This window comes from Sprattus sprattus (genome assembly GCF_963457725.1).
Source record: "Sprattus sprattus genome assembly, chromosome: 18".
Classification (NCBI taxonomy): domain Eukaryota; kingdom Metazoa; phylum Chordata; class Actinopteri; order Clupeiformes; family Clupeidae; genus Sprattus; species Sprattus sprattus.
In genome coordinates, this window is record NC_137916.1 from 22,038,137 (window position 1) to 22,065,951 (window position 27,815).

A 27,815-nucleotide genomic window follows, 5' to 3' on the forward strand; every position below is an offset into this window, starting at 1 on the left:
TCCTATTTGTTGGTAAATGCTGAACATTTAGTTTTTTTTTTCGCAATGAGGTTTGGCTTCCTCTGTAACCTTTGATAATGACCTGTCCCTGACCCCAGTGTGCATTAGAACAGGCTGCATCCTAAATCGTGTAATTTTGAGGGGGTGAAATATGCATATGTGAGTTTTTGACCATACAGCTTCTCAGCTTCTCACTGTTGTTGCTACTGATGGCTCAATAGAGAAGGGAGTGTGGTTAAAGTGCTCTAAGAGTGAAGGGTTAAAGGAGAACAACCTAAACTCATTCCTCTCCCACTCTTCAGCTGGAGCTACTGGGTGATTCTGGTGTGACTGTTGCCTCTGTCGCTAGGGTGCCGAGATGCCGCATGCGGCTGGTCAGGAATGCCTCCTGGCATGAGCTAGGTGAGATGAGCTAACTGCTTGGGTTACCTGACGTGGGAACTTTACCTGAAGGACTCAAACTTCTCAAAATACCATGTTCCTGTTGAACAATATAATAGGTTGCTCCATTGGCCCAGGTGTCCAAATCAAGACATAGTGCTGTGGTTCTGTTAGATTCTTTTTTATATGAAATATTCTCAAAGTACCCTACTATCCCAAACTACCCATGTCCTGTGTAATTTAGGATTAACCGATTTTGAAACCATAAGGGGAATTTTGTTCAACATAATAATCTGTGAAATGCCTTGACTGAGAGGAGGGGGTGCACCATTCTAAAAATAGATGTAACCGGCACACAGGTGTTTTTCGTCTTGGTCAGTATTTGCATGTGGATTTCCAGTTAACTCATTCAGCCACCAACACTGCTGATTTGGTACGTAAAATATGATTAATAAACACAAGCATGGTATGCTAAGGCCGTCATAAACTATAAGGCATTGTTCGGAAACCGAACAGGACTCCCTCATAAATGTGGATGATGACTATCCTCATTTTTTAAAAGGTCTGCAGTCAGACGAATTCTCCATAGCAATCACATGTCTCCATACATAGCCTATATCAAGGGCTGAGAAAAGCTTGCTGTAATGGGAAAACTATCCTTATTTCTTGAGATTGATGCACCTGATTCGGGTTTCTCTCTGACCTTGCACAGTGTACAGTGTGCCATTTAAAATGAGATTTACATGAGCAGCCTATCGCTGTTTCTTTAAACCACTCTTCTTGTACATATAGATGACATCACCTTCTAAAAACACATTACGTCATCCCTTTCGGGACATTTCGCACAGCCCCACCCGATTTTTCTCTATATCACCAGATGGTTTTCATTGGCGTTCGTTGGTGTGGTGACCCGCCCTCTTTGGCTTTCGATTGGTGGGGACATCACCAATGTCTGTTTTATTATTGGTTTAATAGTTATATGTTTGTATGTGTCCCACCTTAGAGCGAAGATGTCCAAGTGAAAAGGGGTAGCGGGTAATTTGGTTTCTCCAGGCACAACGAATACGTCATTGAAACTCTCTCTCTGAAATGCGAAATTAAGATATTTTTAAAACCACAGTTTGGCATGATTTGTGCTGCTGCTTAGAGACTCCAACATGCAAAGTATCATATAGCCTATCTATTACACCTGCACATCCTTGACATGGATTGGCATTACCATTCATTAATAAACTGCAGTTTATGAAATTTGACCTGGTAACTTTCGGGTTTGTGAACCCATCAGATGGAAATTCGTATCCACCTGAAATTAGGTAGGCTATACCTGTGCAGTAAAAGAATACAGCAGCATCTGTTCGTGTGCAGTGCAAATAGACTAGGTCTGTTCGTGAAATGATGAGACACACAATATTTAAATAACCTTAGGCGCTATTATCACGGAGATGGGGTAATGCAATTATCTTTTTTCTATCGACAGAGGGGGTGAATATAGGAATTCGGCATATATATGGACAAGTCGTGTTAATTTTGACACTGGTGTGTTTTGGCTACCTGTGCATATGTGTATGACAACCACACGCGACTGTCACTATGTAGGCCTATATCTACTGTTGCCTATGGGTATGTGTGTATATGCATATATAAATTAGCCCAGTCAATTTAGCGAGTGTGTAAGGATGCATGCCCGGGCGCGTTGGCCAGCGAGATGTAAGAATGTTTCTTTAAGACCCAACACCTTTTCATCCGAAAGAGGGAGGCAGAGGGAGAGAGAGAGAGCGAAAGAGAGAGAGACGACGGTTGTCTATGGTGATGTGTAACGTTGCTCTCGCTCAGTGCCGTCGTTTACATGTGTGAGGGAGAGGGGAAGGGGGAGGCTGACAACCGGGATTCAGCGGCTGTACCAGCACGGAAAAGCCAGGCACTCCGCCGATGGGGTCAGCGGGGATATGATGTCGTGTTCTTTCATTCGACGATGACAAGGGTGAGAAGACAATATCCCGTTATAGACGTTTATCAATTGCACATATTATTGTGAAATCACTGGGTGTGTAAGCGTGTATATTATAGCCCAGCTGTGTATGTGGAGAGGGGGATGGATGGATGGATGGATGGGATAGAGGGAGGGGGCGAGGTGGATGGATGCAAGGAAATTTAGAATAAACCTGTTCCGTTGCGTCGTGCATTAGCAGGTGCATTGACTTTGATAATGAATGGTAATTGTCGACTGTAGCCTATGTCTGTGCTTGTATATTTGCAGAGACACTCGGACGTATATCATGGGGGATGGGGGTGAAGGGGTGGGGGTGATAGCAAACGGAAAGGGATAGCCTACGTCAACATACAGGCATTTAATTTCATATTTGTGCGATTATCAAAAGGAGCTTTTTTACTTAGGCCAATCTATCGCTGCCTTTGAAGATTTTCTGTTTCGTTCAATCCTTTGAATTCAAAATGCAGACACATCTTTCTCAATGGTAGTTTATTCTAGATTCCCACCCCCCTTAGATGATAAAACACATCGACAGCTGCATCCGATGCTCTTCCTTTTTAAATGTCTAGGCTGCCGGTTATAGCTGCTGAAACGATCGTTTTTCCTGCATGCATGGTTCGGTTCTAGTCGTCGTTGGTCTGCCTCCTGTCTGTCTGCTTCTCTATGAGGTCTCGGCGTACAGAATGTGATGGCTGGATGAGCGTAACCCTCCTTAGCTCCCATTTCCGTGTATCATGCGCATCCATTATTAGCATTATGACTAATAGTCTCGATGTACACGCATAATATCATAAGTCCAACTACCGACAATTATATGGCATTATTCCGAAGCATTTAGGGAAATATTACAATGTGGTGCCATTGGTGGCGGCAGATTCCCCCCCAGCCTTAGATGGTTATTGTGTCGGAACCGAATTCCCAGATAGGTGTGTGCGTATGTGTGTCACTGAAAAAAAAGATTGGAGTGGGGTGTTGACTCGATACGAATGGCATGTCTTTATGCAATGGGGTTGGTGGGGATATTTATTCGGCAATACAATGGGCGCGCTTTCCACACTTTCCTTAATATTCAAGACAGTGGGTATATAAGACGATTTGTGGCCTGCTCAGAAAACAGCTGCCTACCTCTGTCTCCGTGTTTATCGATTCTAACGAAGCGTTTACTGTCCAAATCCATCGTAAGGGTGGACTCTCTCCTTCTCTCCCTCTCTACACAGTCCCTTTGGTAATTGATCAACGGCGCACCTAACAGTGGCTTATATTCTAATGCAGCGTTCATGCTATTTTAATACCTATAATTTACTGAACAATTCGTGTCTGCTTGATTAATACCAGCTTGACGTAACGCCACACCTGGTCTGTCAGCAACTTTGGCATCTGTCTAAAGTCAAAATGCATTTAGTGTTCCTGGACATTGTTATCACGACATTAAGCTATTCTTTATTAAGATATTAAAGATATCTACTGTTCTGTATTAATTGTCCTTGTTTTAAGTTGCCATGGCATGTCTCTGATATAATTTCCAGGTGTGATGGTCTACCTTTGTTGTAATACCATACTGATGGACTAGAGGTCTGTGCCTCGTAGCCAGAAGCCATTGTAATATCAGTCTATAAAATGGACCACTACATATGAACGATTTTTGGTGATTATTGCACATTTGATGTAGCTGGCATTCGACTCTTTACCCCCTCAGGTCTGTCACCACTGACCTGAAAGCAAGGGGCAGGCAGCAGTGGCAGCTAAGTGCAGATCTCAAGCCAGTAGTAGAAGTGTGTTAGCCGGGCACCACTGCTCATTCTCAACCCAGTGGCACCAGAGGGAAAGAGAGAGGATGGCAGGGAAAGCAGGCCATGGTGAAGCACTGGGATGGAACTATTGTTTGGGTTCCTGATCCTTTCTGCTGTGGCGTGGTATGCCTTTGTGCCGTATCAGGTGTCTGTGAGGTTGCATTTCCCTGGATTTCAAAGAACTAATGAGAATAAGTTGCCAATCAGATCAAGACAGAAACTTAATGAAATCATATTGTGTACACTGCAGATGACTCATCAGCTCTGTGTTGTCTGTAGCCTATATGTGCTGTTTATGATTGTTTTTCCTTGGGATAATGTGGCATAACTGGCTTAATGCAATATTATTTGCTGTATAAAATGTCCCCATCTCTCCAATATTTGGCCATCAAATAGCTTGTTCTCGTGCTATAGTTACCTTACCTACCTTTGAATTGTCAATGCCTTCTTAAGTTAGAGCTATCATTGCAAGTTAAATGTGAACACATATTTAAACCCTGCTGAGTTTGTGAGATTTTCCTGAGATGAACTTTGTAAATCTGTTGAATGTATGAACATGTGATACTTATTGATTGGGATAAGTGGTGTATGTTTGCTTAATAGGTACAAAAACAAAGCTCTGTCATTAGGTGAGATCATAAGCATTAGGGAAACAGCATTTGAAATAGCAGAGTGGTCTGTAATCAAACAGAACAGATGCTCTAATAATGGGTAATGCTATGCTATGCTTTGGTGTAGTAACTCCTCTTTCCCTTTTCTCTCTTCTCCTCCCTTTTCTGTCTTCTTGCTCAACAGCTCTGTCACAAAACCTTCAGAGGCTCAATCTGAGATGGTCCAAGGGCCCTGTTAATGCCCACCCTCCCTTGTGCCCACCCTCCCCCTTTCAAACCCTTTGACACACCCTTCTCCCTTTTGCCCCACCCAGCTGGTCCTACCACACACCATCCACAGCCCTGAGGACTACCCCTCAAAACCTCTTGTTTTTCTTTTTGCCTTTTTTTCTCCCCCCAAACGGTGATTGTCCCCAGGAGAGCCAATCAAGTTGAAGCAGTGCACGCCAAATTCCAACCAGGTCATTGCAAGTCATTTTTTGGCACTTAGAAAAAGGTACCCTCCAGGCTCCAGGTACAAATAAAGAAAAGCACTAACGTATGCAGGTTGATGTGCTTTGTGCTCAAACAGAAGAAAGAAAATATAATAAGCCGCAGAGCCAGAGAACCCTGCAGTCTTTGTTTTGCAGGATCTCTATAAAGGAACGGCACAGTAACTCAAGATCTGCTTTCTCCCAGGACTCCGAGAGGGAAGGCCGACTTGGACAATAAAGACACAAAGAGTCATCAGGCGGCGTGTTCTTCAGAGAAGGCTCACCCACGCAAACCGGCCCAACCCACACACATAAAAATACACACTTTTGCAAGCACAGACGCACCGTACACACACACACACAAGCAAACACACGCACATAAAGAGTCTGGTAAGCCTTCTAACCAGTGAAGTCACGCTTCCCTCCCTCACCCCACACACACAAACACCATTCACACACACACACACACACACACACACACACACACACACACACACACACACACACACACACCCGAGAGCTCCCACACACATACCTACGCCTGCTCTCAGTCTTTCTCACCCGCGGTAGCACACTCTCCACAGCCTCAAAATGATGTGCGAGGTGATGCCCACCATCTCTGAGGATGGGCGGGCAGGAGGGGGCGGCCCGTCCTCGCCCGCCGGAGGAGGCGGTGGGATGGGTGGCGGCATGGGTGGCATGGGGGGCGGCTACGGAGGCCGGGACGGACGAAGCGACGAGGGGGGCAGTACGGGCAACCTGGAGTCCCTGATGGTGAACATGCTGGCAGAGCGCGAGAGGCTCCTGGAGAACCTGAGGGAGACCCAGGACAGCCTTGGTACGGCCCAACTGAGGCTACGCGAGCTGGGCCACGAGAAGGACTCGCTGCAGCGCCAGCTCTCCATTGCTTTGCCGCAGGTAAGGGGTTTTCTACCATTGTGAACTTGTTTGTGTGTGTATGTGTCTCTTTGTAGATGAACGTGTTTGCAGAATTGAAGGTATGCTGTATGTCTGGGTCGCCACGCGTGCGTTCAGAGTATGTCTTGTGTCCACAGATTATCCTGAAGGTGCCAGAGAGGCACCTAATTAACCAAACCTCTATGTATTGAACAGACTTTCTCTGTCAAGCTCCAAACCCTTGTAACGTCTTTGTCAATGTGTGTAGTTGAGTGCTCTTAAAGACTATATACCTGGAGTGTGTTCCTTGTCATATCGTCTTGCATGCTTATTTCTATTGTTCCATCTGTACTATCTATTGCAGATTGCAGCTTATGATTGGATGCTTTCCATGTGGATAATTTATAGCGAGAGGTAACGTTTGATTTTCACATAGTTTTGTCTTGTGAAGCTGGTTCCAGTGTGTTCTAACTGCACTTCTCAGAGACAGGATATGTGTAGTTATTTGAGTTCATTTCTAGTGTCAAGTGTAATTAGCTACTTATCAAGGCCTTTATTGACCACCATCTGAGTTTAATTTCAAGAACTTCAAATGACGGAGAGATAAAAAGGTTAGATGTTCAACTGAGAAAACAGGGACACACAGCACATTTCAAAGTGTAGTTTGCATAACTCACAGTGGTTTGCTGATTGTATAGTTTGTGAAGCAGTAGTCAGTGAGTTATCTAGGAAAGTTCAAGGGTACTGTCTGATGGTTGGTACAGAGGAATGTGAACCAAATGTTGAGTTGATGACAAAAGTTAAATCCCAGGCATATCAAGAAACAAGGGTCATTGTGAACCCTTATAATTCCTTACTGGCATGTTCTTCACTATGCATTTCTTGCAAAGTAGAAACCATATTGATGGGTTGGGATAACTGCCGCTAAATATGCACTTGGCCATGCCTTGGCCGTGATCATGTATAAACATTCTATATCCCTTGTTTTAAAGATGGCATTGCCCAGTCCATCTTTGGCAGCGTCTATCTCAGGTTGTTGGGACGTTTGCACGGTAGTAGTTGGTTAAGATGCTAAGAAGGCGGTATCTGGAGTGGCTATTTAGAACAAAGGTTCTGCTTTCTGTGAAGGCTTATCCACCTATCCATCACCATCGCACTGTTGTAAATGATTGTAATACAACCATAATTTGAGACAAACCATGACTGGTTATTTAAAAGAAACTAAATGAGATGACCCATGAATGCACTCATACACACACACACACACACACACACACACACACACACACACACACACACACACACACACACACACACACACACAGTCAGGCTACAGAAAGACAGGGAGAGAGTTCATCCAGTGCATCTTGAGCTGATGAGTGTGAGAGAGGGAGTACAGAAGAGACAGAAAAAAGGGGGAGAAGAAGTGAAATCACTGCTGTAAAAACAGACACTAACGAATTGAGTCTATTTGCATATTTCTGCATGTTAATTAGTTGGCTTCTAGAATCTATTCTTAGGTGTTGTGGATTATCGCATCCATAGATGGAGGTAGGGAGAGAGAAAGAGAGAGAGAGAGAGATGCTCTCCAACTAAGGGACCTTGAGCGTATGGTATCTATAAGCGTGCTCTTAGAAAAGAATAGGGTGTTAAGCCAGGCAGGGGAGATGGAAGGGGGTGGGACTATACAACAGGACAAGCACACTGAATTGTGGGACAGTGGTGCCAAAAAAAAGGAATTCTAGCCCATTCTCAGCAAGATACAATCCCAGAATGCCAAAGTCCTATGGGCTCACTGAGTCACCATCTGTCCATCTTTCCCTTTTTCTTCTGCTGTTCCTCTCTTCCCTGCTCTGAATTCCTCCCATCCCCCTCTTTCTCTCTCTCTCTCTCGTCTGGTATCTCCTCCACAAATCCGATCTCTCACCACTTTCTTCTCATTTGACTAGTTTTAACAAGAGGTAGATTTCTCTGCCAATTGTACATTTTCCCAGGAGTACTGCAATTGGTTAGTATTAGGGTTGGCAAATGAAAGGAAATGTGATTGGTAGACAAAGAGGACTGCCAAAGGTAGGAGTCAATGTATTGGCTGGGAGGCTGGATTTGCCTAGCTGTGATTTTCGCAATTGGTGAAGTGTTTGTGTTGCCATGGCTACCGTTGTCATGTTTGAAATGCCTGTCAGCCACTGTTGCCGTTGCCGCTGAATGCTTCTCTGATTCTTCACATCCAAGCCTCTGCTGCTGCAAGGTGTCTGAATGGTGCGAGGACTTATCGAGTGTCTGTGAGAATACTGTCTATTTTTACCATCGAAAAGCTTTTAAAAGCCATAGATAATGGGCTGTCTCGTATGGAAGTGCTGCACCTTGAATGATTTAGACGTGTTTTCTGAGTCAGGCCTGCCTGGTTAGCGAACACGTAGAGAGAAAGACAAACCCGTGATGAAGAAGACTGACACCGATAGCTGCCATTTTTGCAGTCGAGCAGGACATTTCCCTCATTGGGGGCATAAGTGGGACCATGTGACACACACCACGTGCCACACAACTTGAGATGTGTGCATGGCTGAGATGGCCTCTGTGTGTGTGTAAATGTGTATAACCATGTCACGCAAATTTACGCATGGGTGGACTCCAAATGCCCAACAGCGGTGGGGCCAAAATGGTGTTGGTGAGTGGCACTCTGTGGCAGTCACATGGAGGCCATATGTCAACTTATACAACACAACACAACTCAGTCTCAGTGGAGTACAGTCCCCCACAGCAGGACCTTGCTCTGGGGAGTAAACGAGGCACATCAGGGGACTAGACCTTCCTCATCTGGTTAAGACCTAAGTGGATTTAAACAAACGCAGGGATATTTCTGGGATATAACAGTCCTGTTTGTTGTTAGTATGTCTCCACTTTTACATTCAGTCACTTGGCAGACACTTTTGTCCAAAGTGACTGACTGTACAGTACAGAAATACATTTTTCATCCGTATGGGTATAGAACTCTGATGACTGACTTTGTGGTCGTTTGCACGTCGCTCTAGCAGCTAGAGGGGGAACTTAACTATATTACTTGAACATGAAGAATTATTTTTGGTTTTGTACCCCTGACATCATCAATAGGCATCAATTTATCATATACTTAACCATATTCTATACATCACAGATTTTATACATTCATCAATCCCATCAAAGTAATTGTGATTTCAAAATATAATTTTGTTCTTAATTGTCATCAATCTTTTAGACTGTGATCATCATTAGTTGTACCTTCCTCTCTTCGTAATCCCTGTCATCATCAGCGTTACTAGATGCCATCATATCCAGTAAGAAGTAGAAAACCACCAAATACCATATCAGCACCCTTATTGTTGTGTTGTAATGTAACTTGGTGGTGTTCATCGTCACTGTCCTCATGTCTCAACTGTGCCACATTTTCACGCCAAACTTAGAGTTCAAGTTAATATCAGGTGACTCTTTTTCACTTCTTGACACCCAGAGACACAAATGACCTGGGTGTCATGGGGGGTGGGGTTCAGAGCTCACAGAAATGATAAGCCTTCATGAATCTCTGGTTGACCCTTTGGAAGTAAATCAACTTTTAAAGGCTAAGAGGAAGTACTTGAGCGATGTAGGTCATGTAACAGAGCTGACACTTGTCAAAGACCTTGACACCTGCAGGTGTACTGTTCCTAATCATTAACTGAACTTGGACAGATCACAAAGTTCAGGATGAAATTAAACGTCTTGGCCCATAGGATGGGATGTTGTGGAAATGCCTGCTGATTCAGGCCACATTGAGATGACATAGGATTGATTGGGATGTGTCTGTTTGGTCAATGCTTGCCACGGGTGACACTTGAGTCATTCCACGCCTAACTTACCAATTAGGAAATCTCCCCACTCGATCGTCTCAGATTTGGCTGAGAAAATTCAAGGTTGTTCATTCACTTCTGAATAGGTATAACTAGAAAAGTATTTAGGCTAGCTCCTTCAAACTTTCTAGGCTTAAAATCTGATACCATTACTTGAAGAATATGGACTTCCGAGGGTGTGACTGTTGCAGCATCTTTGAAGGCCTGTGGAAAGCTCAATGTTAAAGCTAGAGAATTGATATTATATCGTTATATCGTATAGTTATAGCAATTTGAAAGTGGCTCTTCAGAAAACGCTGATAAAAAAGCGTCTGAAAATGCACATGAAATAGTTGCTAATATTTGGGACTATACCTATTAAGAAGTGTATGAACAACCTTGAATTTTTTCAGCCAAATCTGAGACTGTCGAGTGGGAGCCATTGTCACACTTGACATGGAATGACTCACTTCTCTATTGCAGTTTAAACTTCTTTCAGACTCTCTAAGCTGGCTGTCTGCCGAAAAAGACCATGTTTCCTCTTTGTAGTCAAGGCAGCATTCTTGTCAGAATTAACATGCTGTAGGTGATATGCTGTGTTGATATGTTGATATTGGTGTTTGTACCAGAGAGAATACATTGATGTTTTTTTGTGTGATTTCTTATAACATGCTGGCATCTTGCTGTCAAATGCTGTCTGTGCCTACGGAAATATTCCTGACTGCTTAATGTGTACTGGTGTTGACAACAGATGTACTTAAATCCATCTCACGCCAGTTGTTGTTTAACAGCTAAAGAACAGCACATATTGAGTATGATTTCCTTCAGTAGACAATGCACACTAACAGTTTGGGGTGTTCAAATACAATGCGTGGGATGTTGAACAAAAGGTCAGAGTTGGTTCCGCTCTGTCTGTGCATATTTTGTGTGTGTGTGTGTGTGTGTGTGTGTGTGTGTGTGTGTGTGTGTGTGTGTGTGTGTGTGTGTGTGTGTGTGTGTGTGTGTGTGTGTGTGTGTGTGTGTGTGTGTGTGTGTGTGTGTGTGTGTGTGCGTGCGTATGTGTGTATGCCCGCGCGCTCGCGCGTGTGTGTATGTGTATTTCCTATGTTTCTGTGTCTATTTTATGCATATTCAGTTGAGGATGAGAGCAAGTGTAATAGTCTTGTCTGTGTGGGATGTTGGAAAGGCTCTTGGTAAACAGCTGAATTTGCTATCAGTGTTCATGAAACTGACGAGTCACCAATATTACAGTGAAACCCAAATAATCAATTTTAAATCTTTTTTTTAAATTAAAGTTTTTACATTTTTCATTTAGCATTTAACTGTGTTAATGTGACCCCATCGAATCTTTCTTGATTTCGGTACCTCGTTAGTCTCGTAACAAGTGTAGGGATGTCTATGTCTTCCTGTTTGTGCGAGGTGTGTTGTCTTGCTGTTTGTGAGTAACACATGCTCTCTGTTTATGTCCACAGGAGTTTGCGGTGCTGACCAAAGAGCTGAACGGTTGTCGTGAGCAACTTCTGGAGAGAGAAGAGGAGATAGCAGAGCTCAAGGCAGAGAGGAACAACACACGGGTTGGTGTTGTATGTGTGTGTGTGTGTGTGTGTGAGTGTGTGTGTGTGTGTGTGTGTGTGTGTGTGTGTGTGTGAGTGTGTGTGTGTGTGTGTGTGTGTGTGTGTGTGTGTGTGTGTGTGTGTGTGTTTGTGTGTGTGTGTGTGGTGTGTGTGTGTGTGTGTGTGTGTGTGTGTGTGTGTGTGTGTTTGTGTGTGTGTGTGTGTGTTTTTGTTTGTGTGCTGATAACAAGCTTGGTAAGGAAGCTAATGATTTTTTTGAATGTATGGTAGGCAGATTTAAATTAGGTCATTTTGATGCACAAGCTGGTTAGTTTTGACAAAATGCAACACTACAGTCTATCTTTCTAGCTGTAATTATAACCTTGAACATTACCTATGTACTGACCTGTAGGGTAGGTTTCCTTGAAGGGAAGCTCAACTCAAAATACAAGGTTAGATGCCATTGTACATCAATTAGTCTATGTATAGCTAGCCTACAAGTTTATAGTCTAAAGTCTGTGTTTGAAATGCTTCTAATATTTAATAGTATTCCAATTCAGACCTCTGGCTCCAGAAACACATCATGTCTGGCTCAAATAAATCATGCATTTTAATTGGAGGAATAACAGCTAAAGACTGATGAGACTCACATCTGGATCTATGAATGTAGAGACTACTGGTGCTGTCCCATAAGCTGCACCACACTAAGCATTCAGACCTGATGTGTTTTGTATTTCCATCTGCCACGGGCAAGCTGCTCACATATACATTTGATGCCTTTCCAGCATCCTGTTTGTGAGACACAAATTTGTTATCCAAGGTCTGGTTCAGTAATCAATCCAGGAAACGTTTCCTCCATGTTTTCTCATTTTTAATTCCTTTCTCTTCCGAAAATCTTTTGTTTTCTCTTCTCTCTCATCCTCTCTTGCCCTACCTCTATATTTCTCCCTTTCTCTTTTGTCTATCCCCCCCTCTCTCTTTCTCTCTCTCTCTCTCTCTCAGCTTCTGCTGGAGCATCTGGAGTGTTTGGTGTCCCGCCACGAGCGCTCTCTGAGGATGACCGTGGTGAAGAGGCAGGCCCAGTCTCCGGCTGGGGTGTCCAGCGAGGTGGAGGTGCTCAAGGCCCTCAAGTCTCTGTTCGAGCACCACAAAGCCCTGGACGAGAAGGTTTGTCTTCAGTCCCCTGTCCCCCCTGTCCACACACGCAAGCGACAATCTGTCGCTCTCTACCCACAACCCCGACTTTCATGGAGACACCTGAGGTCTCTGTCAGCCCCTCCAAACACATGCTATTGTATGTTCAGTGGGTCTGTCTGCCATCAACCACAGCAGCTGCCACATGTGTGTGTCTGTTTTGAACTCGTATGGTGTATGGTGTGTATGTATGGTGTGATCCAAATCTCTTTGTCATGGAGTCCAATTGTTTGTATCACACAGTATACCCCTTCTTTCACATGTCATGACATGACCCTAATGTTAAAGTAGTATTTTTTGTCGTCTTTTCCTCGTTTTCACTGACTATAATGTTTGGGTGTTATTTTCTGCCTCCTACAATCACTATTTTGTGATGTTATTTTTGTCCTGCTCTTTCCCTTCTCTCTCCCCCCCTCTCTCTCCCCCTCTCTCTCTCTCTCTCTCTCTCTCTCTCTCTCCCTCTCTCTCTCTCTCTCTTTCTCTCTTTCTGTCGGTCATGGACTGTATGCTGTGGCCTCCCCCTTCCTCCATCGTCTTGTGCAGGTACGAGAGAGGCTACGTGTGGCTCTGGAACGAGTGTCTGCGCTGGAGGAGGAACTCGAGTCTTCCACACAAGAGGTGAGCGCGAGCGTCCCTCTCACCCACCCACACCATAGAACACCAAGAATGAACGCCGAGCGGTCCTGTTTGTTTGTGTCGCGTAGGAAAACCACGGCTCTACAGCCAAAATGTGCCCCCCCTGCTTTTCTCTGACATGCCTGGTCTGGTTTTCTTGATGTCTTCCCACCTCAGGTGCATTCTCTAAGAGAACAGATTAAAAGACGACAGCACGGCATGGATAATGGGAAGGAGGTGAGGAGGGAAAGTTTTTATTTTTCTTTGCTCAGACCACAGAGACCTCTGCCTGTTGTCCTTTCAGAGATGTGTGAGGAAAGGACAACAGAGAGAGAACAATTGGTGACATTTATTTTAAACTAACGTTATACCGGTTTCTAAGGTACGTTTTTGTAGGTAGCTAATTTCAACAACACCCTCAAATTCATTTTCATATTCTAAAAAGCCTTTGCAAGAAGGAGAGATGCCAGCAAATATATCACTGAAATGTAGCTGTTAGCAAGCTAGCAAAAACAACATAATGCACCTCTAATCAGCCATAGTTCACCTTAGCAGTATGGCTTCTCTGCCATCTTAGTCGTGAGGCGCAGGTTAACTATTTTCTGGCGGTGCTGTGCAGTTCAGCAGGCCACTCGGTCAGTGCAGTACAATGCACGCTGGGAAATGATGTTTCCTACACCTCAAGATTACATAATGATCAGCACAAGAAGAATTTGAAAGTGAAAGTAGTGAAGATGTGAAGAAATGTCCAGTGTTGTTCATTTAAATCTAGCATCATAACATTATCCTAAGGCAGACATGGAGGTCACAGCATCTACATATTTAAAAGACAGGGTATTGTTTACTACATGAGAAATGCTTGGTCGCTGTGGGCTATTATTCAAAGGGGTCAGTCAGTCGTGTAAAACAAGTTGTGCTCAGATGTCAGTTCCCTTCATGAGGAGTCTTCTCAGTAACATTAGGTTTATGTGTGAAGATATCATACACACTCTGTGCAGATGGGCTTCATGACTCACCGGCCCAGTAATACATCATATCACATGTGTGGAACACAGTGCATACTGCTCATAGTACATATGTGTGGAACACAGTGCATACTCCTCATAGAACACATGCGTGTAACACAGTACATACTCCTCATAGAACACATGCGTGTAACACAGTGCATACTCCTCATAGAACACTTGTGTGGAACACAGTGCATACTCCTCATAGAACACTTGGGTGGAACACAGTGCATACTCCTCATAGAACACATGCGTGTAACACAGTGCATACTCCTCATAGAACACTTGTGTGGAACACAGTGCATACTCCTCAGAACACTTGGGTGGAACACAGTGCATACTCCAAACACATGTGTGTTACACAGTGCATACTCCTCAAAGAGCTGTGTCATAACGCTCATGTGTGTAACACAGTGCATACTCCTCATAGTGCTGTGTTATGGCTGCTCTGTGCTGATTATTGCATTTTTATACCTACTGAATTGAATGTGAAGTGTACTAGTGCATTCAACATAATGTATAATCTTCTGTGTGTGAGTGTGTGTGTGTGTGTGTGTGTGTGTGTGTGTGTGTGTGTGTGTGTGTGTGTGTGTGTGTGTGTGTTTTGTTGTTTTTTAAATGAAGAGCTCTTGCTGACTCATCACGTCATCCTCCTCTTTTCTTTCCCTCCCCAACTCAGCGGCTGCCAAATGGACCCTCTATTTTGGACGACGTAGATATCGACAGACAGAGGGAGGGAGAGATAGAGCGGCAGAGGGCAGAGCTGGCCCAGCTGAAAGAGAGACTGGCACTCATGTGCAGACAGGTAAAGAGATGGGAAGAGAGCAGAGAAAAAGGAAAGATGGAGAGAGAGAGAGAGAGAGAGAGAGAGAGAGGGAGGAAGTCACTGGCGGATCAGGTGAAAGAAAGTGTTAAATGAAACGAGGGCAAACATAGAAGAAGAAGGAACCGATCCAGAAAGTGAGCGAGCGAGAGAGAAATAAGGTGGCTGAGAATTAAACAGAGTAGATGAGAGGGGGGGGGGGGGGGGGGGGGGGGAGGGGATTGTGGTAATCTTTGTGGGGCCTGCCCCCAAACATTGCAACCAGTCTAAGTGTTTTTGCTGGGGGATGGAGAATACGGAGTTAAACACTCAAGACAACATTTAAGTACATGCTAATAAACGTACACACTCTTTGAATTCTACATTTGAAGTGCTAGGGGAAGATGGCTTCATTCCTTGCATTTTACAAGGCCTCTTTACCATTTTAATGTAGGCTCATGCGCACCCGTGTGTCACACTGTGTAAAGGTGTGTGTAAAGGTGTGTGGGTGTGGGTGTGGGCGTGGGTGTGGGTGTGGGTGTTAACATCTGTTTCCGTGCGAGTGCACAAGATTCCTTTGACCTGATGCAATGTCTCTTTCGTTGATGTGAAACAAGTGATTTAAAGGAGAATCATTATATGATAAGATAGCTATGTATTTGAATATAAGGACATGCCAGTGTCCCTCCTTTATTGGCCCGCTCTGCATCTCACTCACAGGTAGGGGAGGTGGAGGAGCAGCTGGCTGCCGCCAGACGGGAGGTAACCAAGTCTGAAGAGGCCAATCAGAAGCTCCAGAGGGATGTGAAAGAGGTGGGTCTCCTCTCACCTGAGGCTTGGACTGACAGATATATTTCTTTCTGCACCTGTCCCCGCTGTGATTTAGCGTCTGGGATCGAAGAATGTAGCTAGCTTGTCCTCAGGGACATTGATTTACAGCCAATCTTTGCAGATTTCTCTGGAATTTCCGCCAGCAAATGTGTTCTAAGATACGTCAGAACAAATCTGGCTTATGCTTGTTTGTTCTGGCAAATTAGGGAGAAAGTAAGATGAGTAGCACTTTATCTGTCAAAAATCTTATAACAAGAGAATCTGTATCTTCATAATATCCATTACAATTCAGTCCTGAAAACAGGGTAGTGAGATCTAGTGAGTCTGATTCTACCCCACAATGTTCTTACCTTCTGTAATGGAGGGCTTGGCTCCACTTGAATCATGAGGTAAATGATAACCTGCCAGTCAGTTATTAACATTCCATGGGGGTAGACAGGCTGTTTGCCCAATGTTCCAGGTACCATTGTCACTCTGCTCTTTGTTTTTCTCTTTTGTCTTCACTCTCCCCTACTTCTTTCACACTCTCTCTCTCTCTCTCTCCCAGGCCCTTTGCCAGAGAGAGGACATGGAGGAAAGGATCACTACCTTAGAACGCAGGTAAGCCCCCTCTGCCCCCCCCCCCCCACACACACACACTCCTCCCACCAATCAGCCTCATATATCACTCCTGTCAACCCCACCACCTCCCACCCGCCCAATGGCTCCAGCAGCTGAAGTCTTTTCTCCTCATGTGTCTGTGTCCACTCCCTCTCTCACCTGCAGGTACCTCAGTGCCCAGAGGGAGGCGACGTCCCTCCATGACATCAAAGACAAGCTGGAGAACGAGCTGGCCAGCAAAGAGTCTCTCTACAGACAGGTGAGGCCCGCCTGGCTCTTCTTCTCCCTAGGGCCTTGGCACGGGGATTCAGGGAGAGTCTCTGTGGTGGCTGTGGAGAATTGTCTGTGTGTTTTGATGTCTGTGTGTTTGTATGCTAGCTACAGATCTGTTATTTATATTAAATATTACACAGGTGTTTGTCTCTGCCCGAAGGCATGTTGAGTCTTTGTCTCTGCCCAGAGGCACATAGATGCAATACATAACCTAAATGATTGGACCGACAAGGATCTGTTATCACTGAAATAGTGTGTATATAACAGATGACATCTTCTCAATTTGGAATTTCTACATTGCGATGTGGAATTGCGTGTGTCGACACCTCTCCCACAACCCTTGAGCTGGGAAGAATCCATGTTATGTGTGTGTGTGCGTGATTTGAGGGGAGGGTTAGTCCCTCTCCTCCTCCTCCTCCTCCTCCTCGTCCTCCTCCTCACTCGTTCTGTCCGTCTGTCCGTTCACAGAGCGAGGAGAAGAACAGGCAGCTGCAGGAGCGGCTGGACGATGCCAAGCAGAAGCTGCAGCAGACCCTGCAGCGCGCCGAGACCCTGCCGGAGATCGAGGCCCAGCTCGCTCAGAGAGTGGCAGCGCTCAACAAGGTCTGTGTGTGTGTGTGTGTGTGTGTGTGTGTGTGTGTGTGTGTGTGTGTGTGTGTGTGTGTGTGTGTGTGTGTGTGTGTGTGTGTGTGTGTGTGTGTGTGTGTGTGTGTGTGTGTGTGTGTGCGTGTGTGCGTGTGTGTGTGTGGGTGTTTAAGAGGTATGCGCATATGTGTGTGTTTAAGAGGTATGCGCATGTGTGTGCCTGTGTGGACATGTCTGTGTGTGTGTATGTGTCAGCATACTAATTATACTAACCTGAGTTTGTATGTGTGTGTGTGTGTGTGTGTGTGAGAGAGAGAGACAGAGAGAGAGAGAGAGAGATCTGTGTGTGTATATAAAGCGGTCTGTAGTTGTATTCATTCAGGGCTCCGGGCATATTCTTTATGAAGTAGCCTACGCTTCTGCGGCTGCACGTGTGTGTGTGTGTGTTTTTGTGGGTTTATATGCACTGAGAGACACTCTTCCCGTTGGTGATGGCTGCGCTCGTGTGCTGAGAACTGTGTGCATCTGAGCGTGCCTGCGTCTTATATAACAGCGCACGACCATGTGTAATTATGTTGCGCTTTTGTGGCAAGCTAGAGATGATCGAAACCAGTGTGTGTTTCTTTTGTCGATTGCAGAATTGAATAAAGCAGCATTGTGACACTTTTTCTCTTTCGCTCTCTTTCTCTCTCTCTCTCTCTCTCTCTCTTCCTCTGTCTCTCTTCCCTCTGTTGCCTAGGCGGAGGAGCGCCATGGCAACTTTGAGGAGCGCCTGCGACAGTTGGAGGCACAACTGGAGGAGAAGAATCAGGAGTTACAGAGAGTGAGTCACAGCCTTGCTTTCCTCCTCTCTCTCCCCACCTCTCTTGCCTCTCTCTCTCTCTCTCTCTCTCTCTCTCTCTCTCTCTCTCTCTCTCTCTCTCTCTCTCTCTCTCTCTGTCTGTCTTGTTCTGTCTCTTTTTCTTTTTTCCCTCTCATTTTCTTTGTCTTCTCTTTGTGTGCTTTTTCACACGCTCTGTAATGAGTTTTTTTTGTCATTTGTTCTTCTTTTGGTTATGTCAGATTAAATCTCCCTGTCTCTACCCTCCCCCCCCCCCCCCCCTCTTCTTCAATTCTCCTTTTTTCTCTCGTGCTTTCCCTCTGCGCTGCTCTCCTCACCTCTCTCTCACCTCTCTCTTTCTCTCTCTGTTTGCTCTTCTCCTCTGCTGTATCCCTCTCTCCTCCCTCTCTTCTCCCTCTCTCCCTTCTTCCCCTCCCTTGCTCCCTCGCCTTCTCTCTTCATTGCCAGTCAAGCATAATGCTCGGTATTCAACCCCTCCCCCCTCCCCTGTTTTTTCTCTCGCCCTCCTCCTCCTCCTCTCTCTCTATCTGTCTCTCTCTCTCTCGCTCTCCCGCGCTGCTTGCCTCCCCCAGGCGAGACAGAGGGAGAAGATGAACGATGAACACAACAAGCGTCTCTCGGACACCGTGGACAAGCTGCTGTCCGAGTCCAACGAGAGACTCCAGCTTCACCTGAAGGAGAGGATGGCCGCTCTGGAGGAAAAGGTGTCCCACTTAGCTGCCTGACCAAAATATCCCATACTATGCCTGTATTAAAACATTTAAAAAAAACATGATAGACTTATCCCACATTCTAAATTTCATTCATTAGCTCATTCATACACATAAATGAGTACACACTTGCTTGGATTGTACCCATCAAAGAGCCTTTAAAGATTTCTGTAAGAACAATCTTCCTCATTGAGCCCTTCTTGCAATCTGCCTTGTAACTGCTTTCCATCTTTGTAGAACCGGCCTCAGTTAACAACAGGCTTTTCATGTCTTCAAAGAACCCCACCATTCACTAGTCAAGACATCCAGTTTATACTGATTTAGCCGCAGGCTCAGATGTTGAACAGACATTGAAAAATGGTGTACATCCACCAAAAGAATCAGTCAACAACCACATTTATCACTGTGACATTCTGAATCTCCTCCCAACCTTGCGGCCATTCGTGAAGGATGTTGTAGGCTACTGGTTATCAAGCTAAAGAGGCCGCTTTTGCCAATGTCTGTTCAACATCTGAGTCTGCGGCTAAGTCAGTTTATAAAGGCCTGATGGAATGCACTAGTCACTGTACAATCAAAATACCAAAACTATTTATGTATGCGACTACACACTCGTGAAGTGTGAAGTGTTGTTTGGACAAGTGCAGTCCCAGAAATCCATACATGTGAGGTCGAACACGGGTCAAGTATGACTCCTTCTGTAAAGCTGTCAGCATTTTGTTGGTTTTGATGCTCACTGCAGGCTGGGCTAACTGAATCCAGCTCATTTGAAGGCCTCTCCTTTGAGATCACTTCACACATTCCACCAGTAGACACAGGCTAGTTTGTGTAGCTGCCAGCGCAGGGAAATGACTGATTAGTTTTTCTGCTCCCCCCACTAGAATGCTCTGTCTGAGGAGCTGGCCAACATGAAGAAGATCCAAGATGATCTCCTCGCAAACAAGGTGCCAAATCTTTTCTCCATGCACCACGTGTCCCTGCAAAAAGTCCCTCACCAATGATTTCCTTTATCTTTTTTTATTATCTGTCTGATTCTCCCTCTTTCTCTCCCTCTCTGTCTCTCTCTGTTCATTTCTTCCACAGGACCAGCTTATTGCGGAGTTGGAGAGACTTCAACTGGAATTAGACCAGTTGAGAGGAAGGCCTGGCTCCTCCTACTCCCGGTAAGCCCCTCCCTCACACACGCATCTACTGTAGGCTTGCATAGAATTCTCTCGAATGTCTTGAATATCACAACACAGTGACTGGTTCACTCTCTTTCTTTTTCTCTCTCTCCCTTTCACACACACACACACACACACACACACACACACACACACACACACACACACACACACACACACACACACACACACACACACACTACTTTGTATTCCCTATCTGTGACTTCTGTTTTTGATCTGTTTTTTGCTCGCTCAGGTCTCTTCCTGGTAGCGCTCTGGAGCTGAGGTATTCCCAAGGGGGCGGTTCCCTCCCAGCTGGCTCCACTGCCCACTTGGATCACTATGGCAACACTGGCACAGGGAGCGTGGTCAGGCGGACCCATCGTGGCCGATGGGGTCCTGCACGGGAAGAGACCAACAAGGTGAGCCTTGACCTCACTGACCCCCAGTTACCCTGTAGTAGTATAGCTAGAGCTGCCATGTGCAAACAGCAAAGCTAGCCACAAGTACTGTGTTTGAGTACTTTTGTAAAAAAAAACACACACAGCTGCCAAACATGTTCGTCATGTCTTGCCTTTCTCTCTTAAACATTCTGTCTCTCAAATTCAAATTAAAAAGTGCTTTATTAAACTTTGTTTAAAGCACCTTGAGACAATTTTATAAAGCACCTTGAGACAATTTTATAAAGCGCCTTGAGACAATTTTACTGTTTTGCCGCTATAAATACAGTTGATTGGCACTTGTATTGCCAAAGCAGTATTGGAAACACATACAAAACTAATACGAATGCGATTAATAATAAAGGTAAAACGTGAGGCAGAATATAAACAGGTTGACAAACAGTGAACAGTTACCTACGTCCTTACTCTAGGGAGGTCAGGCCTTTCAACAGTGTCAATTCTTATAGGCACTATACAATAATATAATGGAATTGAAAGTAACTGAGATCCCCTGCCTCTCGTCCCCGCCGCAGTATGGAGAGTGGGACAACGGGACTCTGCTGAGCACCGGTTTCGAGGTTGGCGTGGAGGGCGGCTGCTCGGACGACGACGAGGATCGCGAGACGCTCTTCGGGTCGGAGCTGCTCTCGCCCAGCGGGCAGACGGACGTGCAGACCCTGGCCATCATGCTCCAGGAGCAGCTGGAGGCCATCAACAAGGAGATCAAGTGAGAGAACGTGGGGTTAGGGCGGATCCAAACGGAGCTCAAAGAGCGGATAATGTGGGCTTGAGGAGAGGGGGCATCAGCACAGAGTTCTGGGGCAGTAGGAGCAGAATCTAGCCGGGGCTAAAAGGGCTGATAAAGCTGGGCTTAAGAGAGGGGATATAACAGCGGTCTAGGGCAGGGGACGGGAATCAGATGTTTCATGGTTCACGGTTCATGAGACGGGAGTTATAACATGCTGGGACAGAGGGGTTGGGGATCAGGGGATGTTAACTTCAGAGGCCATCTACAGGAGTAAGATCAGCAAAGGGTCACAGGGGCAAGAATTGAGTTTTTAAAAAGGGTTCATTCAAAGAGGGTGTTCTGAGTTGTGTTTTGTTTACCAGGCCAGGTTAGGCTTACTCAATCTAGATTTACGAACTTTTCCCTCCTCTGTCACCACCACCCCCCACCCCCCTCCGCCCCCTCTCTCTCTTCCCCCTCTTTCTGTTTTCTTCCCATTCACTCTCTCTGTCTCTCCCCCTCTCTCTGTTTCTCTCTTTTCTGTCTTTCCTCTCTTCTCTCTCTCTCTCTCTCTCCCTCCCCTCAGGTTGATCCAGGAGGAGAAGGAGAGCACGGAGATGCGAGCGGAGGAGATCGAGAGCCGCGTGAGCAGCATTGCTCTGGACGGCCACCCGGTGCCTCCCTCCTCCCTGGGCAGGGACAGCAGCGGACGAGGCTTCATCCCCCCGTCCCTCACCTCCTCCACCCTGGCCTCCCCCTCTCCCCCCAGCTCCGGCCACTCCACCCCGCGCCTGCCACACTCTCCTGCCCGCGAGACCTCCTCAGAGAGACAGGTACCGGCACACGTGTGTCTATTTGTACTGTGGATGGTTCTAAGCACCATTATGTATGGCCATTGATATGTGTGAGTGTGGACATTATGCGTACATATGCGTACTGTGTGTGTATGTGTGTGTTTTGTGTGTGTGTGCATGCTGGTGTGTTAATGTTGTGCCAGTATCTGGCCAATGACATGATAAAACAAAAAAATATCAAAATACAAAAAATGTAAAACCCTCAGCAACTTAACGCTTATCTCTATATCCAGAACAAAGACGATGACCGGTCCCTGGCCCTGCTGGACTCCACCCCTCCTCCCACCCCGCGTAACCTGCGACTGGACCGAATGACCCACACCCACCCGGGCGCCCTGCTGGACGACAGCCGCGAGTTCCGCAGGTAAGACACACGAGGCCTTCATCTCCGGCCTCCACCAGGGAGAGGTGGCAGTGGGGTTATCTCTGGGGGAGACATGCCTCTTAACTTACTGGCTGCTCTTTCGCCCTCTCTGTCTCTCTTTGTCTCTCTTTCTCTGCCTGTCTTTCCGTCTCTCTCTCTCTCTCTCTACTTCTATCTGCCTTTCTGTCTGTCTCTCTCTCTCTCTCTCTTTCTCTCTCTCTCTCTCTCTCTCTCTGTCTTGTAGTCTCTCAGCCGATGGCTCCAGCTCTAACAGCAGTCAGGACTCGCTCCACAAATCCAGCAAAAAGAAGAGCATCAAGTCTTCCATCGGCCGCCTCTTCGGGAAGAAGGAGAAGGGGAGGATGGGCCAGCCGGGGCGGGAGTCTGCCTCTCTGGGTGAGCAGAGGGAGAGAAAGATAGAGAGAGATAGAGAGAGAGAGGGGAAGCAGAGGGTATGACTCAGGGTGAGGAGAGAAAAGAGAGGGAGAATCAGGCATAGGTAGGAGACCTACTCTCAAAACTAAAAAGGAACACCGTAACAACAAGGTGTGTGTGGAGATACTGACCCATTAATGATGTCATTTCAGTCTACCTACAAACGACCTGGCCTGCACCGAGTGTAGTGCCATAGAAATCAAATCATGGGTGTAGTTCTTCCAGAAACTCCGGAGTGTTGCTGTCTTGGTGAAATATGCAGAACATTTGATACCAACTAGAATGCGTTTCGTGAACGAACTGCGAGAGTGTGCTTGCTCTGTTGCGGCCATGACCGAGAGAACAAGTGCCTTGGAATTGGGGCAGGTGTCAGCTCTCCAGCTCTCCCTGCTGGATGAGCATGCACAAATGAGTATGCACAAATGAGTATGCATGAGTGAGTATGCATGAGTGAGTATGCATGAGTGAGTAAACATGAGTGAGTATGCACGAGTGAGTATGCATGAGTGAGTATGCATGAGTGAGTATGCATGAGTGAGTATGCATGAGTGAGTAAACATGAGTGAGTATGCACGAGACGAGTGAGTAAACATGAGTGAGTATGCATGAGTGAGTATGCATGAGTGAGTAAACATGAGTGAGTACGCATGAGTGAGTACGCATGAGTGAGTAAACATGAGTGAGTAAACATGAGTGAGTATGCATGAGTAAGTATGCATGAGTGAGTATGCACGAGTGAGTATGCATGAGTGAGTATGCACGAGTGAGTAAACATGAGTGAGTATGCACAAGTGAGTAAACATGAGTGAGTATGCATGAGTGAGTAGAGCCCTGGTATGGAAGGTGTCTCTTAATATTCCTAGTTATACAGTTGAATGGAGAGGGACAGAGAGAGAAGAGGAACCGTGCGCAGGTGTCAGTGAGAGTTGTCAGTGAATCACAGGTGCAAGCCAGTTTAATGAGCCTATTATGATGTCATAATGCCTCAAAGTTCTGCCATGCAAGTCTATGGAGAAAAAAGGTGATGGAAAAAGAGGAATAAAAAAGGAGTGGCAAGGAGTACCGCCACGAAAAGTCATAGCAGCTTGCACCGGATCGGGCCGGACGTTTTGGTGTTTGAACGGCGTCTCTATCTCAATCGGGCGAGGAGTAGTTAGCTGCAAGAAAAACTACTAGAATAAAAAAATAGTAAAAAACGAAGAACAATAGTGTGCTTCCCTTCGGGCAAGCACACTAATAAACAACTGGAGCTCATCCAAATAGGGCACTGATCATATTTGTGGTTTTAGTGGAGTGGATAGCTACAGTTTCAATTGAATCATTGTGTGGATAGTCAAACGTTGTTTATTTGGGTGTTCATTATTTGCAATGTTTTGATTTGGTTTGTGTATGTAATTTGTGTGTATGTGATTGTGATTGCATGTGTGTGTGTGTGTGTGTGTGCATTTGTGTGTGTGTGTGCATGTGTGTGTCTGTGTGTGTGTGTGTGTGTGTGTGTGTGTGTGTGTGTGTGTGTGTGTGTGTGTGTGTGTATGTGTGTATATGTGTATGTATGTGTCTGTGTATGTGTGTGTGTGTGTGTGTGTATGAGTGTGTAACCCCTGACCCTCTCTGTGTGTTTGACAGCGTCCACACCCTCAGATGACCTGGGCACAGTGGATCCTCTGGGGCTGGCCAAGATGACAGGGACCGTGGAGAAAGGCCGCCGCAGCAAGAAGAAGTGAGCTGCTGTCCACACATCCATCTCTCGTAGCTGCATATCCTCTCCCTCTCTCCTCCCCCCCCTCTCTCTCTTCCTTTCCCCTCTCCTCTTGTCATCACTCTCTCTGCACCCTGCTGTGTATGTGTATGCTAAACATACTCTGTCAAAATAGCTAAGTGTCAGAAAAGTCAAAGTGTGCGGCATGTGCATGTTGCCGCGGCTCTGGGGAATGGTGGGCTGGAGGGTTTGAGGGAGCGCTGAGAGATGAATGATCCAGGAAGGAATGTGAGGATTAGAACGAGAAGGGAGCACAACGAGTCTCACGGCAGCACTAGAGTCTAGGCCTGGTTCTTATTGACTTACAGATGTTCTTCTTTCTCTCTCTCTCTCTCTCTCTCTCTCTCTCTTTTTTTTTTTCTTTCGCCCTCTTTGTCTCTCTGTCTCTCCAAGGCATGAGTTGCTGGAGGAAGCTTGTCGTCAGGGCCTTCCCTTTGCGTCCTGGGATGGCCCCACTGTAGTCTCCTGGCTTGAGGTAAGACCTGGTGGGCGCTAGCCTCTGTTGACCCCCCTGCTGTGAGGATGCGGCTGGTGCTCCTGGATGGGTTACTTCCGTCACTGTCAGCGCCATTATTATCTCTCTTCATTATTTGATCCAACTCTCTTAGTCTTTTTTCTTTCCCTTTATCCTCTCTCTCCATCTATCTTTCTGTCTGTCTATTCAACTTTCTATCTATTTTTCTATCATCTATCTATCTATCTATCTATCTATCTATCTATCTATCTATCTATCTATCTATCTATCTATGTATCTATCTATCTATCTATCTATCTATCTGTCTATCTGTCTATCTGTCTATCTATCTGTCTATCTATTTTTGCCGACATCCGATCACTGTATCTGTCTTTGTATTGGTGGTATTGTGTACTTGTCATTGTATACTTTCTATATTTTCTTTCATCTCTTTCTCTCTTCATCTCCTTTCTCTCCTGTCACCAGTTGTGGGTGGGCATGCCGGCGTGGTATGTGGCGGCGTGCCGGGCCAACGTGAAGAGCGGTGCCATCATGGCCAACCTGTCGGACACAGAGATCCAACGGGAGATTGGCATCAGCAACCCCCTGCACCGCCTCAAACTGCGGCTCGCCATCCAGGAGATGGTGTCCCTAACCAGCCCCTCAGCCCCAGCCAGCACGCGCTCCGTAAGCACCACACACACACACACACACACGCACGCACGCGCACACACACACACACACGCACATGCACACGCACACGCACACGCACACGCACACGCACACGCACACGCACTCACACGCACATACAAACACATACACACACACACACACACACAGACACACACACGCGCACACACACACACACACACACACACAGACACACGCGCGCACACATACACACACACACACTTACACACACACACACACACACCCACACAGACACACACACACACACACACACACAGACACACATACACACACGCACACACATACACACACATGCGCACATTAAGCACACACATGCAGTTCCAGACACAGTCATATACACACTGACTCGCACACAGATGTTCACACAGAGACCCTTACTCCACACACACATATGTATGTATACAATATACACTTTCCCTCTCTCTGTTTCACACACACACACACACACACACACATACACACACACACACACACACACACCTACACACAGACACACAGACACACGCACACACACACACAGAGAGACAGACAGACATAGATACTCACATATGGTCAAACCACATTAACAAAGTAGGCCTGTACGTATAAACACAGGCTCGTGGACACACACTAGTATATAAACAGAGCACACGCATCCACATCCACACCCACACCTACGCAAACACACAGACATGACCACACGTGCACATCCACTGACAAGACGCACGTGCACACACAGGCCAGGTGTTGTCGCATGACTCATGCCTGTGGCAGTCTAGGTGGAGAAAGCACAGATGGAACTCTCGCACATACAGACATTCAGTCTCATTTGTATAACACAAGTAACCCATGAAACATTCATGCAGTTTGGTAAATCATCCTTCGCAAAACATCTCAAGATGCACGTCAGACGAGTAGCGTAGCCACATTCTGCCAAACCTGTTTAATGTAACGCTTATCTCCTTTCCTTTGTGTTCTTGCCTCCCAATCGTCTGACTGGCGTCCTTCCCCTGTCTGCATGAACTCAACAGTCAACCAGTAACGTGTGGATGACTCACGCAGAGATGGAGTCTCTGAACGCCGCGACCAAACCAGTGAGTGGTGCTAACTAGAGAATGTCACTTCTTGACCCCGTGTTCTGGTGGTGACATTCTTAGAAAATGGGTCAAAGTGGGTTGTTCAAAAAACCAGTGAAGGGTTCCACTTTGGATGTTCTTTGCAAAAGGAGAGAGACAGGAGAGAGACTAGGATAAAGGGTTCTTTAAAGCCTTTTAAAAAAGGTTCTTTACTGTTGAGCAACTGCCAAGAGCTTGCCATCTGCTCTATGTAGACACGAGAGGGTTCATAGAACACTTTATAGAATCTTTTCATGCTTACCATAGAACCATGAAGGGTCCTTGATTGCAAATCCATTTTTTCATGGATTGTATATACTGAGTGTCATTGAGTGTCACTACTGCTGTGTGGGAGATCTACCCCATATTAGTTACTCAGGCCCCCCCAGATTGGGACAAAATGGAGTCCAGATTGCTGTATCCAAATTTTGTGTTTTTCCATGGAGAGTGTTGTGTGTTCTTCTACCGAACAGATGGATTGAAAGAGCATTGCCATTTTAATTTGCATGGGAGGAGATGAAAGGCTTGGTCCTGAAACTTAAGTATGTGCGCTCTCCCCAGAGTTCAAATACTGCCAGCATATGGGATGGGGATGGAAATGGTTAAGCCACTTTGGTGATTCAAACTAAAGGCAGAGTTGGAGTGTAACTGTTGACAATTCTCTCTTTCCCTCTCTCTGTCTTTGTTTTCTCCCTTCTTTTTTTACTCTCTCTCCCTCTTTTGTTCTCTCTTTCTTTCTCTCTCTCTCTCTCTCTCTTTCCCATGTTCTCTGTGTGTCCGGCTAGGCCTCGTTGAGCATCTTCTTCTGCCCCTTCAAGTTTC

At 45.9% G+C, this 27,815-nt stretch overlaps 1 protein-coding gene across 1 annotated transcript in view; it reads left to right on the forward strand.

Moving 5' to 3' along the window:
• Nucleotides 1–5,836: 5,836 nt before the first annotated feature.
• The window catches only part of ppfia3 (PTPRF interacting protein alpha 3), a gene marked incomplete at both ends in the record, with an annotated part of 27,636 nt that continues 5,657 nt past the window's right edge, over nucleotides 5,837–27,815 (forward strand). Inside the window, 23 exons of the mRNA XM_080856899.1 lie at nucleotides 5,837–6,163; nucleotides 11,457–11,558; nucleotides 12,540–12,704; nucleotides 13,275–13,349; nucleotides 13,524–13,583; nucleotides 15,033–15,158; nucleotides 15,876–15,968; nucleotides 16,534–16,586; nucleotides 16,752–16,845; nucleotides 17,328–17,462; nucleotides 18,184–18,267; nucleotides 18,858–18,989; nucleotides 19,874–19,936; nucleotides 20,076–20,155; nucleotides 20,412–20,577; nucleotides 21,129–21,322; nucleotides 21,909–22,155; nucleotides 22,410–22,540; nucleotides 22,785–22,936; nucleotides 24,602–24,695; nucleotides 25,128–25,209; nucleotides 25,675–25,875; nucleotides 26,910–26,972. Of these exons, the coding sequence (XP_080713025.1) occupies nucleotides 5,837–6,163; nucleotides 11,457–11,558; nucleotides 12,540–12,704; nucleotides 13,275–13,349; nucleotides 13,524–13,583; nucleotides 15,033–15,158; nucleotides 15,876–15,968; nucleotides 16,534–16,586; nucleotides 16,752–16,845; nucleotides 17,328–17,462; nucleotides 18,184–18,267; nucleotides 18,858–18,989; nucleotides 19,874–19,936; nucleotides 20,076–20,155; nucleotides 20,412–20,577; nucleotides 21,129–21,322; nucleotides 21,909–22,155; nucleotides 22,410–22,540; nucleotides 22,785–22,936; nucleotides 24,602–24,695; nucleotides 25,128–25,209; nucleotides 25,675–25,875; nucleotides 26,910–26,972 (2,919 nt within the window). The remainder of the gene's footprint in view (nucleotides 6,164–11,456; nucleotides 11,559–12,539; nucleotides 12,705–13,274; nucleotides 13,350–13,523; nucleotides 13,584–15,032; nucleotides 15,159–15,875; nucleotides 15,969–16,533; nucleotides 16,587–16,751; nucleotides 16,846–17,327; nucleotides 17,463–18,183; nucleotides 18,268–18,857; nucleotides 18,990–19,873; nucleotides 19,937–20,075; nucleotides 20,156–20,411; nucleotides 20,578–21,128; nucleotides 21,323–21,908; nucleotides 22,156–22,409; nucleotides 22,541–22,784; nucleotides 22,937–24,601; nucleotides 24,696–25,127; nucleotides 25,210–25,674; nucleotides 25,876–26,909; nucleotides 26,973–27,815) is intronic.